This window comes from Pantherophis guttatus, chromosome 7, assembly GCF_059756535.1.
Source record: "Pantherophis guttatus breed Tessera chromosome 7, ASM5975653v1, whole genome shotgun sequence".
Lineage (NCBI taxonomy): Eukaryota > Metazoa > Chordata > Lepidosauria > Squamata > Colubridae > Pantherophis > Pantherophis guttatus.
The window spans coordinates 72,514,823-72,531,076 of record NC_142069.1 but is presented as its reverse complement, the minus strand read 5'-3'; the positions used below and the strand labels follow the sequence as shown (position 1 = coordinate 72,531,076).

The window sequence follows — 16,254 nt, the reverse complement described above, 5'->3', positions numbered from 1 at the left end:
TAGGAGGAGACTCTGGTGGGGGAACCGGACTTCCTGTCAGCTCCAGAAGTGAACGGGAGCTTTGAGTTAGGACCTTGTTACTCTTTGAGCGTTTAAGGTTGCTGACCCCTGGTATAGTTCACTTTGTATAGGCTGCCAGCATTCCTTCAAGGAGGCTCTTTCCACTGCTTGGTGGCTGCCATTACAGGCAAACACAAGAGATTTGTGGAGGACTCATAGAACAGCAGCCTGCCTCTGCCTGTTTTATTTTCACACACAGACACACACCACTTCATATACAAATCAAGACAGTGAACACACCATTATTCCTCCCTCAATTCACAGGATTGTTTCCTCACAACAACAATTCTGTGAAATGAGTTGAGCTGAGAAGTTACCCAGCTGATATTTTTCATGCCTGAGGCAAGAATAGTGGAGTGGAATGGAATGGAATTAAGAATAAGAATAAGAATTCTTTGAAGGTGATTACCAGCACCTTGAATTGCAAATCAGAAACCATTGCAGTTCCCACAAAAGAGGTGACACATGCACATATCAAGTCTTGTGCAAAACTGGGCCATTGCATTTTGAACCAACTGAAACTTGCAGATGCTCTTCCAAAACATTGCCATGCATTGCAATAGTAGTCCAAACTGGAGATGACCAGGGAGTGGGTGATTGTGAGAAGGGCACATTAGTCCAGGAATGGGCATAATTGGCACATGATTCGCAATTGGGCAAAAGCCCTCCTGGCCATGAGTGCCAACGGATGAAGCAGGAATTATGAAGCCAGGAGAACCCCCAGGTTACGCACCAAGTCCATCTGGGGCGGTGCAACCCCTTCCATGACCAGCAATGGTAATTCTCCAAGATCCAAGGATCCCTAAATTCAAAGTCGCTCCCATCTTTCTAAGGTTCAGTTTAGCCTATTGCTCTCCATCCAGACCTCAGCAGCCGCTTGGCACCAAGAGAGAACAATTGAGCATTGCTTAGCTCACTACAGGAAGAGATGTACCTGTGAGTGTCATCAGCATATTGATGATATTCACCCTATGTTGACAGATAATCTTCCCAGCCCTTTATGTAGATGTTAAACGAGTACTTATAGTTATTTACTGGCCGCAAAACTGAGAGGATGCAGTTATTTTTCTAAGCATGCACAAAGAGATTGCTCATGGGAACAAGAAAATAGGTGCATAGGAAGGAGAGTTGTTCGCTAAAAATCTTCCTGGTTTGTTTGACTTGTATTTATCTTACTATGAACAAGTATGCCAGGGAGTGAAGGAAAAGGCGGATTTCACTACTATTTGGGAGCATTTTAGCAGCTTGCCAAAGGGCTTCCTCTTTTGAAGGGGAAAACCATAACCACCTACAGACTGAAAAAAAGGTTTACAAAGTACTAATTTTAAATTGAATGTGGATCTTGTGATTAATAAAATGTAATATCACCTAAAACACTACTATTAACTACTATATAGCTAGTCTTTGGCTGTTAATGTTTTACTTCACTTAACAGATACTTGATATACAAAGCTATCGTTCAGGTCTGCGATTAAATTAAATTCTTCTTAAATTAAAAAATTAGAGAACCACTGGTGTATAAAATAGACCTTTTAATGTGATTGACACCCAGTTAAGTCAGGTTGAGAAGACTTATTGAGCATCCTACCAAGAGGAAATTTAAAGTTTTGGAATAGATAATAATAATAATAATAATAATAATAATAATAATAATAATAATAATAATAATAATAATAATAATAATAATAATTTTATTTCTATACCACCCTTCTCCCGAAGGACTTAGGGCGGTGTACAGCCTATTTAAAAAAACAAGACAAAACAACGATTAAAAAATTTAAAATAATTAAATAGATTTGGCTCAATTTAAAACCCCAGAAATTTAAAATACCCCAATTTAAAATTATTATGTTGATAGCCTGGCCTGGCGGAACAACAGGGTCTTCAGTGCGCAGCGAAACACCCGGAGGTCGGAGATCTTACGTATTTCCCAGGGCAGTTCATTCCACAGGGCTGGGGCTCCCACAGAGAAGGCCCTCCCCCTGGGCGTTGACAGCCGACATAACTTTGCCGATGGCACCCTGAGGAGACCCTCTCTATGGGAGCGAACTGGCCGGTGGGAGGCTATTGGTGGCAGAAGACAGTCTCAGAGGTACCCGGGTCCTATGCCATGGAGCGCTTTAAAGGTGGTAACCAACCCCTTGAATCGCACCCGGAAGACCACTGGGAGCCAGTGCAGCTCACGCAGGAGGGGTGTCACGCGGGCACAACGAGTTGCACCCATAACCACCCGTGCGGCCGCATTCTGGACCAGTTGGAGCCTCCGAGTGCTCTTCAAGGGGAGCCCAATGTAGAGAGCATTACAATAGTCCAACTGGGAGGTAACAAGGGCGTGAGTGACCGTGCGCAGGGCGTCCCGGTCCAGAAAGGGCTGCAACTGGCGAATCAGGCGAACCTGATAAAAGGCCCCCCTGGCCACGGCCATCATATGCTCTTCTAAAGACAGCTGTGCGTCTAGGAGGACACCCAGATTGCGAGCCCTCTCTGTGGGGGGCAAAGATTCACCCCCAATAGTCAGCGATGGCACCTGCTGACTATATCGGGGCGCCGGAAGCCACAGCCACTCGGTCTTGGAGGTTGAGTCTGAGCCTGTTCCTCCCCATCCAGACCCGCACGGCCTCCAGGCAGCGATCTGTCTCCTACCACCTAAACATGGAAATGTAATAAGCAATGCAGCTTATAGGTGTTGAATATGATTTTGCCCTGGTTCTGTCAACAGAAAATAATTCAGTCTGAGGTGAGTCAGGGAAGAGATTTCAAATTCAGACATGCAGAATAACCTGGATGAGATATTTTCAAAAGGATAGAAATTGTCAGAAAAGAGGAATACTTGCATCCAAATTTCCTGATAAGAAAACAGTATGATTTAAAAAAAGCACAACAGTGTAAATGATTAACAATCATTTACATGATTGTTGATGATTAACAATTATTTACACTTATGAATTTGTTTTGTTTTTTTGTGCTTTTTAATCATTTGGTGTTCCTTTTCCCCGACATACAGAAGTAGCAATTTTCTGGGACCGTGCCTCCAAACACTGAATTTTTGTTCCTTCTACAATAATTCTAGATAAGACAGAAATGAAAAATACAAATAGAGTCTGTATAATAATAAACATAGGAAAGCACTAACACTGCAGATAGAGGAATACTGGAGGAAGTCCAGTAGGGGGCAGACTTAGTACACAAGTTGAAGTTCAGTCAATTTGAATTAATAAGACGGTGAAAATTTTTGCTTTCGCCTTCATTGGTTTTAGATAAGACTATCTTCAGAAGTTTGCTGCAATCGTTTTAAATACATAAATTGAGGTGAGGGACAAGGGTATGGACAAATGTAGAAAAGTAGCCAAGCAGAACAGCATCCAGTAGAGAGAGAAAAACACCCATATGAAATGGTAGGATGTTATTAGCAGCCTATATTTGATCAATTATTTTTCATTCGTGGCACATTGACTAGAAAACACTTCATTATGTGGAAAAACAGTCTTCCATACAATCCTTAAGGAAGAAAGATTATAGGCACCACAATTTTAAGTAGACTATTAATTTCACAGTATTATGCAGATAAAATGTTAATACATTGTACAGTATTAATACAGTACTGCTGCAGTATGTTCTATAAATCTGAGGGACTGTTTTAAGAAGGGGAAATAAGTGTCCATTTTATCTGTTCCAACAAGGCCTAAATAGGACTCTAGACTAATAAAAAGTCTAATTTCCCTTGCATCTCATAAATATCTCTGTAGTAGTTAAACAAGATTTAGTCTGTTAGTATGGATGATTAATGAGTGTAAGCCATGCTTCCCTACCTGGTTTAAAATCTTAGCTGTCCTCGCAAATTATTTCTCAGTGGCTCAGTGCACATTGTGATAAGTTACTGAAATATTTCACTTGCCTTCCATATTTTGACAAGTGTTAGAAAATATATTCCCTTTTTTATATTGGAAAAGCTAAAGGGGTCTATACTCTTTTTTCTTTTCACATCCAGTTGTCATTTATCATTTATGGTATCTACTTAATAGTGATGTGATGACTCAACGTTTAAAGACGCTGAGCTTGTCTGACAGCCGGGGTTTAAGACCCAGGTGCCACACGACAGGGTGAGCTCCAGTTACTTGCCCAGCTCCTGCCAACCCTAGCAGTTCGAAAGCAAGCAAGTACAAGTAAATAAATAGGTACCAGTTCAGTGGGAAAGTAACAGTTTTCTGTGTGATATATAGTCATGCTGGCCACATTACCACAGAATCTCTTCAGACAACACTGACTCCCTCAGCTAGGAAACAGATGAGTATCGTCCCCTAGAGTTGGACACAACTAGACAGGGAAACCTTTAGTTTTACCTTAATAATTGTGTCCTTAGGTCCTTAGGTGCCTGCTGTCTTGTGTCAAGGGATTTGAAGAAGATGCAAAAGCTTTAATTGCATAGATGAAATAAAAACTAACCTCTTCAGATATCTGAGGCAGTTTCTACTTTTATCTTCAGGGCTGTAGATCTGTGTACAGGATATAATGTCAACTTGATATGTTTGTGAAACGATTTAATTCACATGTTCAACATTTCATTGGTTGAGTATATTTCTCAGAAGTATCTATCTGTACATCCATTCTCTCCATGATAAGCTGCAATTTACTGATTCCTATTTTGTATGTGGTGGAGTTTGACTGCCTTAGAGCTGTCTGCTCAATTCCATGATTGTCTAGAAATTATAATAGTCTCACATGTCTGGAAATTACTGATTTAAAGAAAATTGTCAATTTTCAGTTAGGGTTGATTACTTAACATTTTGTTGATCTAGCGTTCAGTTCCTTGTTTTTACCATGAAGTATAGTATACAAATGTTATTAAAAGGGTTACACTCATCCCACCAGAAATATCATCAATAGAAACATTCTTTTGTTCCTTTTTGCAGGTAGAAACCATCTGTGATAAATGGGATGATAACAGCGTAAGTTCTTATACAGTGGATGCAAATGTTAAAACGCTCATTGGCAGTATTACAAAGTTTACTGGAGTTAGTGGCTACATCAATCAAACAACCTCTTTCTCTATGAAGGTAGTTTGTAAAGGTAACCTGTATATTTCCTTTGTAAGTTTTATTTTTTAAAAAAACTGCAGTTTTAAATTTCAGATGGTGTATTGGTTTAAGTACAGATAATCGTCCTCGGTTAACAGCAGCATTTGGGACCGGAATTGCCATCACTAAGTGACGCTGTCATAAAGCATGAAGTCACATGACCACAACACTTAGCGATGGCAATATCATTTGCTATCATAAAGTAAGAATTTCATATGTGGAAAGCAGGCAGGGAAAGACAAAAAATACAATTATGACTAAAGCTTGCTGCAATGTTATAATTGCAAGCCAAACCCCTAGTGCCCAGATCAGAATCACATAACCAGAGGGATTCTTGATGGCCAAGTTAAAGAAATATTTGTTCACAGAAAAGTATATTTTATCTTTGAACAGCTTGCTTACTTTTAAATGTGATTAAAATATGTATTGACTGCCGAAGTGCATATCTTTAATCCTGCTGTTCCGAAGGGAATAAAAAACAGCCAAATACGAAGAAGGCTTGCAAAGCAGGTTTATCTCCTCTGGCATTAACTGACCAACAAAGCAATAAAGTGATGAATCAATTGTCAGAGCTAACATCCACCACCTTTTAAATGTTCCCGCCATCCCACCCTCTTCCACGCATGTATGCCCAGCACCACATGGCTCCTGACGTTTAAAGTGTCTCCCAGCTAGGGAGCTTTCCGGCTCCTCCAGGATTCAGCGCACAGTATCAGCTGCTCCAGGGCCATCTCCCAATTGGAGGGCTTCCCGGCTCTCCCAAGTCACCCCTCAATGCTGTCAGCAGCTCAGGTCCTGCCACCGTCGTGTTTTGCTATCTGGTAACACCAGCGGCCCAGCCCCTTAATTGAAACCGTACATGCTGCCGATTCCCACTCTCAGCTAGTGAGCACGCTCCCAGACGTCAGGAGGTGCTTCCGCTGTAGCTCCCCCAGTCAGAATGGCAGCTCCGGGTTGCCAGGCATGCCGGAACTGACACTTTAGTTGTTTTCTTTTGTAATCCAGTGTTTGGGTAAATTACAGTGTGGTTTGAAAAGGTAATATCTATTTCTGTGTTTCCCTGAAAATACGACCTACTCAGAAAGTAAGTCCTAGCTTGATTTTTTACACGTGTGCCCAATATAAGCCTATCCCCCAAATAAGCCCTAATCAAGACCCCGCCCAATCCAGGATGCACGGGTAAAAATTAAGATAGGGTGGGGGTGGGGGTGGAGCTGCTGTACTACTTACCTTCGTATGGCCTCTGATAGGGAAAAGGAGGCCAGGGGCGACACATGAAAGTGAGGTGAGTCAATGGACAACATCCCCTCCAAAAATAAGACCTGGTGCCTTTTTTGGTGGCAAAAAATATATAAGACCGGATCTTATTTTCAGGGAAACACAGTATACGTGCAAAGTCCGGAAGGGATATTTCATTTCAGTGGAGCCTTTGACCAAATTGTTTCTGTGATACAGGTTTGTCAAGCTACACTCTGTATCAAAACAAAGTGGTCAGTTCTGATTGGAGATGTTGTGGGGGAGCACTCAGCTTTTCCAAATTGTGGCATGGCTTCATGTCAGAATCAAGGTGCTCCGTAAAGTCAAGTGGTGCCATTTTATACAGCCTTGAAACCTTCCCTTTTAACAGATTTGGAGTTATTCCATGCTGCTTTTTGTTTTATATTTAAGACTTTTATCCTTGTAAAGGAGATTTGGTGCAAGCTGAATATATTGTCAACACAACAACATGGACAAGTGAAGCCATATCTGTAAAGCCCTTGCGGTTTAAAAGAATTGACAAGGTACGTGTTATACATTGGGAGACCTTGCAGGTATTTCAATCGTTGTAATGGATGATGGGAGGAGAAATCAGTAGCCACAATAGGAACTGCTTTGATGCAGTTAGTTTAGAATAATTCTGATTCTATCCGGTAGCCCTGAAATCTCTTTGTTGCAATAAAACCTTTTCCAACTTACGGAAGCACTAAAGTAAAAGTCTAAAAAGAAATGATCTTTATGCTCTAACACAGGGATGTCAAACTCAATTTCATTGAGGACCGCGTCAGGGTTATGTTTGACCTCAGAGGGCCAGGGTGGTGATGGTGATGGGTGTGGCCAGGTGAGCGTGGCCCGTGTGAGTGTGGTCATGGTGGGCGTTTGACACAAGGTCAAGATGCGCTTTTTCCCTTTCTTTCCACAGTACTCCAGAAGCACTCTGCCGGCCAAAAACAGCCTTTGCAGAGGCCCCACGAAGCCTGTTTTCAGCCGGCAGAGTGCTGCTGGAGGCCTTCAAGGCCAAAAACAGGCCGCACGGGGGCTGCACACAGCCCCCGCATGGCCCATTTTGGCCGGCAGAGGCACCATGGGTCTGTCCTTTGATATTTCCAAGCCAGCCCCATGGGCCAGATTTAAGCATCCTATGGGCCAGATCCGGCCCGCTGGCCTTGAGTTTGACACCCCTGCTCTAACAAGATTACAATTATCAAGGGTGGTTTTGAGAGGAGGGGAGAAACCTGGCAGTTAAATTGTTCTAAACTCTGTTGTGGTGGTGTAATATTTTTTTCTATAAGAAGATGAAAAGTTTATTTAAAGATTAAAATTCATATTGGTAATCCTGAAACAGTGACCTGAAAGCAGGACATAAGTTCAGTAGTAGCCTCCACAGGTAGTCCTTGACTTAAGACCACAATCGAGCTCAGAATTTTGTCATAAGTCATTGCAGTCATAAGTTAAGTTACCACATAACCAGAGTCGATTTTATGCCCATTTTATACTGATCCTTTAATCACTGCATTTGTGAAGTGAAATCACATGATCATAAGTCCCAGTCCAGCTTATCCAATAGGTATTTTTTGCCAGGAAATGGTAAAACCACAGGATGCTGTAACCGGTCATAAATGCAGACCGGTTGCCAAGCACTCAAAATGTGATTATTTGACCACGAGGATGCTACAGCAGTCATAACTTTGAGGATGGGACAAAAGTAATTTTTTTCAAGTTCGTTGTAACTTGAACTGTTAAGTGACTGGTTGTAAATCGAGAACTACCTGTGTGTTGCATCTCTAGCAATTGATAGAGAAGTTCTGCATGTGGAATTAATGTTTGGCTGTCAGGACTTGTAGAATAAGAGTTCTTCCTGCAATAGACAAGATAGTTTGATCTAGTGGTTAAGACACCAGACCAGAAACCAGGAGACACTGAGTTCTATTCTCGCCTGAATATCAGCTGGGTGACTTTGGACAATCATTCTCTCTCAGCCCCTTAGGGGATTGCTGTTGTGGGGAAAATAGAAGTATTGTGTGTGTTTGCCACCTTGTGTTATTATCAAAATATATAATTTTTAATGTATATACATGTGAAGACATTGTGACTTATACAGGTAGTCCTCAAGTTGCAACAGTTCATTTACTGACTGCTCAAAGTTACAACAACACTGAAAAAAGTAATTTAGGACAATTTTTCCTATGGCTGTTGTAGCATTCCCATGGTCACGTGATCAAAATTCAGATAATTGGCAACCGGCTCAATTTATGAGGGTGGCAGTGTCCCAGAATCATGTGATTTTGCAGCCTTTTGACAAGCTGTGAAGAAGATTCACTTAACAACCATGTTACTTCTGCAACTTAACAGCTGCAGTGATTCACTTAACAACAGTGGCAAGCAAGGTCATAAAACGGGGCAAAACTCACTTAACAAATGTCTCTCTTAGCAACAGAAATTTTGGGCTCAATTGTGGTCATAAGTCAAGGACTACTTGTAGGCTGTATACGGTACCAAAACCCATAAGTGATAAACTGTATTATAGAAGACAAACAAGCTAGAATTCTTCTTCGCACATAAATGCTAAACAAGTCACAGAAGATACAAGAGTATTTTATCATTTTTGCTTATCAGGAGTGCTTAATCAGGGCCTGCCAAGCATATAATTCACACATTGGGGCATCAGATTATAGTTGTTTATTTAATCTAATGATAACTACAATTATTACAGATTCATATTTCCAGTATGTATGGAAGAACTGGTGTGGTAGACAACAGTATATTTTTCAGTCTGGATTTTCTGAGTCTTCCTAAGGATTATTTACCCCGTAAACATGATCTTGTCAATGTTGTGGTTGTGGAGAGTAACCAGTCCTGTTATAGTTGGAGAGCATTTTGCATGGCTCCAGCAGACAAAAATCGGTAATGCAGTTTTCATAATTCTTACAAAATTATTTAATTCAAGTTCATAAAGTCCTTCTACAGTTCTTGAAAATAAGTGTGGTACTGAGTAAAATAGCATCTCTTCTGTTTTGTTCCGTCTTGTTCCATTCCATTTTTGTTTGAGATAGCTAAAAGTAACATGTTTGTTATCCTTATTTATTTTGTAACTCAAGCATAGCTCATGCTAGCAGTAAAGAGATTTAAAAAAAAAAAATTGTAAGCAGACTTTCAAAAGTTTTCACTCATTAATATTTACTAATCATATTTATTCCCACCACAGATTCAAGACTATATTATGAGCTGATATGAAAAATAAAAGTTTTAAATAGTATTTTTCCTAGGGCTTTTAAATACTTTTTTATCCAGTCTTCATTATTTTTTATAAATAATTCAAAGTGAAATTATTTATATCTATTACTCCTTCCTTCTATTCTCTTCATAACAACAACCCTGTGAGGTGGGTTGGGCTAAGAGACAGAGTGAGTGACTATCCCAAAGTCATCCACACGACTTTTATGCCTAAAACAGAACTAGAACTCAGTCTCCTGGTTTCTAGCCTAGAGTTGAGTCATTAGATTAAATTGACTCTTTTCTAATTTTCAGTAGTTTCAAATTAATCCTTATAGGAAATCTGTTTTAGACTGGGGCTGTCCAAAATACATTGGCAATCAGCAGTCAAATATGTTTTCTATCTATTTCTTAAGAAGTTGTTTTTAATAAAATATATTTTAAAATGGCGTTACATAAAATATAATCTAATATGATCATGTTTTTATTTGCTTTTTGAAAGTTTGGTCCATAATAGGTTTTTTTTTTAAAAAATATGCTGGATGAAAGTGTATGTCAGCTGTGTACCAACAGCTAACATACTAATTACATGGATAAAATTGATTTGAATAGCTTTATTAAATCATATTATCAATTAACATTTCAGATCATTGCTGTCGCAAGACATAATTCTCAATGAGCCAAATGAAAATTTATTGAAAGACAAAGAAGGACTCGAAGTATCAAAAATGACAGATTTTGGAAAACTCAAACTAGGAGAGAGTAAAAATATGGAAATCTGGATAGAGTAAGTTAATTTTGTTATTGCCTAGGTTTTTCTTTTAAAATATTTATCATAACTTAAATCCACATCTTACTCTGATATCCAAGGCTGAGCTACCCATAATCCTTTCCCTGTCTAGCAGGTACACAGGACAAAGTGGAAGTCCAACAATGCAGTTCCAATTTGGTTATCCTATATCTTTCCTCTTGAGAAAGACAAGGAACAATTAAAGCACTTTACTCTGTATGGTTAACAAGCACTTAGAATGATCTCCTAGCACAGGAAAAATGCCAGTACTCCATGCACCAGGCAGACTGAAAAGAAATGTTGTGTTTATTTAATGCATGGAAAAATATTTTTCCTACAGTATGTGTTTTTCCTAATTGGTCCAAAAGTCACAGGCAAGATTTTTTTTTACAATTCACTTAATGCACAGCTACATGCAAAGTATAGCTTTGAGTATATAACCATAACCACATTCTAAGCTAACTTTATTAGTATTTTAAGTTTATTATAAATTGTTTCAACTTCTACCCTCAAAACGACGCTATAGAGCACTGCACACCAGAACAACTAGACACAAGGACAGATTTTTCCCGAATGCCATCACTCTGGTTAACAACTAATTCCCACAATTGTCAAATAATTTACTAAATACTGTATTACTATTCTTCTCTTCCTTACTAGTATCTATCTCTTCCCACTTATTACTATAACCATGTTGCTTGTATCTTTCAATTTATATTGTTTTTATTTGTTTCCTAGTACGATTTGTTGGCTTATTAGTAACCTTGACTATCACTAAGTGTATCTTTTTATTCTCGATGAATGTATTTTATTCTCCTTATGTACACTGAGCATATACACCAAAGACAAATTCCATGTGCGTCCAATCACACTTGGCCAATAAAGAATTCTATTCTATTCTATTCTATTCTATTCTATTCTATTCTATTCTATTCTATTCTATTCTTAGTATTAGTACTAACTTTATTAGTATTAATAGAGGCCTTCTGAAAATTCCTTCATTGGATATAGTCTCTTATCATCATAGGAATACAGTTTCTTTTTTTTTTTTATTAAAGAGTTTTACAAAAAAAAGAAAAAAAATTTATAAAAAGAGAAAAAAAAATTTTTTACAAGTATTTCCCCGTGCCCCCCTTCCCTTCCTTACCCCCCCCCGAACTCCCCAGAACAAAATACAGGGTATAACAATTAACAATCATATGCTAAACTAAGCTAATTAACTAAGGATTCCTATCCCCCCTTCACACTTTAACTCCCCTTTTACTTAACTAAATATAAATACTCTTAATTTTTCTATTCATTCATAAGCTATTTGATACTTTTTAGTCCAATATTTGTTTTGAATATAATCAATCCATCTTCTCCATTCCGATATATATCTTTCTTGTGAGTGATCTTTCAAATATGCTGAAATCTTCACCATTTCTGCCAGATTCGCTACTTTTAATGTCCATTCTTCAATAGTAGGCAAATCTTCCTTCTTCCAATATTGCGCCACCAAAAGTCTAGCTGCAGTTATTAAGTTTAAAATCAATTTAGTCTCTATAACCGTACAATCTGTAATTATACCCAGCAAAAACAATTGTGGAGTAAACTTTTATCTTCTTTTTAAGAATATTTTGGATAATCCACCATATTTTAATCCAAAATGCTTTAACTTTTTTACAAGTCCACCATATATGATAGTAAGTGGCATCATCACAATCACATCTCCAACACTTAGATAGTAAATTCAGATACATACAAGCCAACTTTTTAGGATCTAAAAGCCATCTATAGAACATTTTATAAAAATTTTCTCTTAAACTTCTCTTACAGTTTCTTGTTGTTATATTGGTAATAACTTGGGATAAAGGATAAAACTGTCATAGTGTATTTCCTTATCACTCTAGTATTATTTATGATCGTATTAAAAATATACAAGTAAGCTTGACTTTCAACCGGTTGAAAATATAATAGCTATGGAACAGGTGCTTTATGGGCCATAAAGCATCCTTGTCCTAAATGGTTGTGCCACCCACCCTACCCTGTGCAATGATGGGCCCGTATGTTGGGCTAGCTTTACATGTGTTCATGTGACCACAATTTGTGGTGCTTTTTGCTGGTTTCCATAAAAAGAAAAGTGCATTGAGATGAATTGGTTCACTTAATAATCACTGCAAAAAAGGCTGGGAAATAACTTTTGGCCACATGGGTTTCTTGACCTTTGACTGTAATGACTGAAACTGGATTTCTGGCCCCAGTGATGGTCATAAGTCAAGGACTACCTATATAAATTTAATAAAAATAAAATAATTTGAGATATCGTTTCTTATATATAATATATTTACATATTAAGACGGAAAGTGGTGCTATTATTTTAGGAACAAAGGGGAAACAGAGCATTCTTTAATTAGCTGCAAATTATGTGGCTGGGATAAAGAGAAGCAGTTCTGTCTTCAGATGCCAGAAAAGAACCAGGTGTGCTGGAAAACAGCTTCAGCATTGACTGTCCCTGATGGAGCTACTTCAGGTAAATTATACATCCAGTGTTTAAAATTTATTACACTGCTCGTTAGCTCTACTCTAGTTGGAATACTTGGTTTGTTTTGGTTTGTTTTTGCAAAAGGTGAATTTACATACCTAAGCAATATTGGAGATTGTAATAATTCTACAACTGGACAATCTGGAAGTCTAATCTGTGAAAAACAAGAATATGAAGGAGAAGGAACCACAGGACATAACAGAAGCATATCTGTATCTTCTGGGAGCAAGACTTCTATAACAGTTGTATGCACTGCAAAGTATGTTTCCTTTTTTGCCCCCGAGTACAATTTTGTGAAACAATAATGTATGATTTTCTCTGTTAGAAATCAGGATTCAAACTGATGGCCAAAAGGAATTACACATATATGTTATCGGACTAATTCTACTCTAGATCCCTCTGTTGTGAGTTTGTAGATCTGGTTTGTTTGTTTTTTTTTACTTGATACGGCTTCATGAAAAAGTATGAAAAAGGGCAACATTTATGGTTTAACATTCCATTCATCCAAAATCTGAGCTCAGGAATGTTGATTGTATTGCTGGAATGCAATCATTTAAAGCAGTGGTGGAATTCAAAAATTTTTACTACCAGTTCTGTGGGCATGGCTTGGTGGGCATGGCTGGGGAAGGATACTGCAAAATCTCCATTCCCACCACACTCCAGGGGAAGGATACTGCAAAATCCCCATTCCCTCCCCACTTCTGGAGGAAGGATATTGCAAAGTCTCCATTCCCACCCTACTCTGGGGCCAGTCAGAGGTGGCATTTGCCGATTCTCCGAACTACTCAAAATTTCCACTGCTAGTTCTCCAGAACCTGCTGAATTTCACCCTGATTTAAAGTAATGATCAATCTCAGTGGGGGCTAAGCAAACATCCAGGAGTGAATTCATTGAAGTATTAACCAGTGAATTTGGATACCTATTAAATTCATTCTAGCTGTTGGAGCTTAAGACAGTCTCTTTCACAACAAAATTTACTTTTAGTGAGTTAAAACCGGTAAACTTAAAGAAAATTTAAATGAAAGTTTTTAATTTCAAGATTCTGTCTTAAGTCCAGTACTCTTCAACATCTTCATAAATGATTTAGTCAAGGAAATAGAAGGGGAACTCATCAAATCTGCACATGACATCCAGCCTGGGGGAACAGCTAACACTTTAGAAGGTAGATTCAAGTTACAGAAGGCTTGAGAAACTTGTCAAAGGAGTTAGTTGCCTTAGCTTTAGTTCATAAACACTGTTCAATGCATACTACGCATCTTTTCTTTAGTTAATAAGAGCCTTTGCCAATGTGATCCCTTCCTGATCTAACAATTCCCAGCTAGCATGGCCCAGAAAAGGCAAAACAGACAGTTATTGCTATCAATCCAGAAATATACAGAAAGGGAATGGCATTAGTAATTGGTTTTCTGTCTGGTGTGCTTGAACCATCCAGTATGATCTTAAAACAACGAATATTGTTCATATGGTTGTCATCTGGTCATCTTATTCTCCTGCCAAGCATATCCTGGGATAAAAGCCAACTTTATTATAGACTGTTACCTTTTTATGGCTTTAACTGAATTCTTGTGTTCTTCAAGAAATCCTGGCCGCTGCAAAGAACTTTTGTTGCTGTGTTTTTCTGACTGCGTTATTGGTCGGTACCTCGAAGCAACTATAGTAACGGAAGAAGAGTCGTTGATAGAAGCTACTGAGAAGTATTCTCAGAGACAATATCGAGTCAGTTCTGAACCCCAGATTGCAAAAGCAACAGTGGTTTTACCACAATTGAAAAGGTACTGCTGATTAAAGTAAGATTAAATCCACTTTTAAAAAATTGTTTGCTTTTCTTGAGTAAAAATTGTTTTAAACACTAATGTCATACAGTTGTTTGTCTTTAGGGGACTGTGATTATCTTCATTTGAGAGATTTATTAGTAGAAATACAATCAGGAGGAATTACTTCAAAGAAATGGAATAAGTCTGTTACAAATATCTATTTTAGGAAATCAAGATTCTCAGGCTGAGTTTTGGAAACTTGAGTGCTTTTGATCAACCTTTTTTTTTTTTTAATTGTGAGCAGAGATACAGTTTTTCAGTAAGGATTGTTGTCTCAGTGCCCTATATATTTGAATTTTAAAGAGGACCATGAGATGTATCTGTTTTAAACTTAGCTGCACCTTTTCAATATTTAAAACATATTGCATTCTACTTAGTTTTAAGAAGTACATTTCATCTGTTTAGAATTTTATTGAAACTTACTTCAAAATTGTTTTACAAATCATTGCAACATCTGTGGTGTTCAACCAGTACCAGTATCCATGTGTTTATATAGAACTGTGCTCATAATTTATATGTGACTTTTTTGTCATGTCTGACTAGTGGCCAGTGAAGCTTCTTTATTGGGGAAATTAACTTCAAAGTCGCTACAATCTTTTTTTTTTCCTAAGAGTGAAAAGTCAGATATTTTGTGGAAGGTATTGCAGAAGGAGAAGTATGTTAGTTTACGAGGGAAAAAAAGTCTGATAGTATCTAACTGACTGACTAACTGCAAGAATTGCTTTGTGTATTTTGAGTATTACACTACTTTGATTTTCTTATATCTTAGAAAGTCAAGAAGACAGCTACCAAACTTCCTTCCACAGTACAGTATTCCAGACAGAGTAAGAGAATGTGTGGAAAAGAAATGTGATATATTGATTTTTTATCCAGATCTTGGAGAGGTAAGTAAAGATCTCTTATCAATTTAAATATACAGATGCATGAATCTGGTACAACTGTAATCAAATATCTTACTCGTAAGATTGACTAAATGCAGAATATTATACATCAATGTATTTTTTTTTAAAGATCAGCATGTGTGTTATGCTAGGCCAGGCTTTCTTAACCAGAATTGTCCTTATGCTATGCACATGTTGACTCGGCTATCAGCCTGCTGTTTTGCTGTTATTGCAGATATTGTAAAATGAATGTTATGTAGGGTAGGAATGAATTATACTATGAGTTTTTGTGTGGGGGTGGGTTGCAATTCTTATGTCAGGGTTCTCTGGGACCTGAACATTATTTCAAGGGCTTCTTAAGGACAAAAAGTCTGAGAAAGACTGCACTATAGCATATGTTATCTTTTATTAATTATAGCAAGCAAAACCTTGAAACTTGGTCTGAAAGGATGTCAGCATTCTGCCTTTGCTTTCTTAAAAGCTTCAAGATGGTCCCATTGAAAAATGGCAAGGCAGATATGTCTTTGTTGAGTCTAGCAAAGGACTTAGGCAGAAAGTTGGAATAGCTAAAATATAGCTTTTTCTGGGCTACAATGAGGTGGTGGGGAGAGAATTTGTTGCAAAGTGTTAGTTTATAAGA

General features: G+C 38.1%; 1 protein-coding gene across 2 annotated transcripts in view; it reads left to right on the top strand.

Annotated features, from left to right (window-relative positions):
- Positions 1-16,254, top strand: part of MOV10L1 (Mov10 like RNA helicase 1) — a 55,943-nt gene that overhangs the window by 11,871 nt on the left and 27,818 nt on the right. For both annotated transcript variants that reach the window (XM_060687151.2, XM_087874226.1), the window contains exons 3-10: positions 4,971-5,127; positions 6,804-6,916; positions 9,106-9,296; positions 10,252-10,392; positions 12,759-12,907; positions 13,004-13,178; positions 14,497-14,691; positions 15,503-15,617. In XM_060687151.2, coding sequence (XP_060543134.2) covers positions 4,971-5,127; positions 6,804-6,916; positions 9,106-9,296; positions 10,252-10,392; positions 12,759-12,907; positions 13,004-13,178; positions 14,497-14,691; positions 15,503-15,617 — 1,236 coding nt within the window. The remainder of the gene's footprint in view (positions 1-4,970; positions 5,128-6,803; positions 6,917-9,105; positions 9,297-10,251; positions 10,393-12,758; positions 12,908-13,003; positions 13,179-14,496; positions 14,692-15,502; positions 15,618-16,254) is intronic.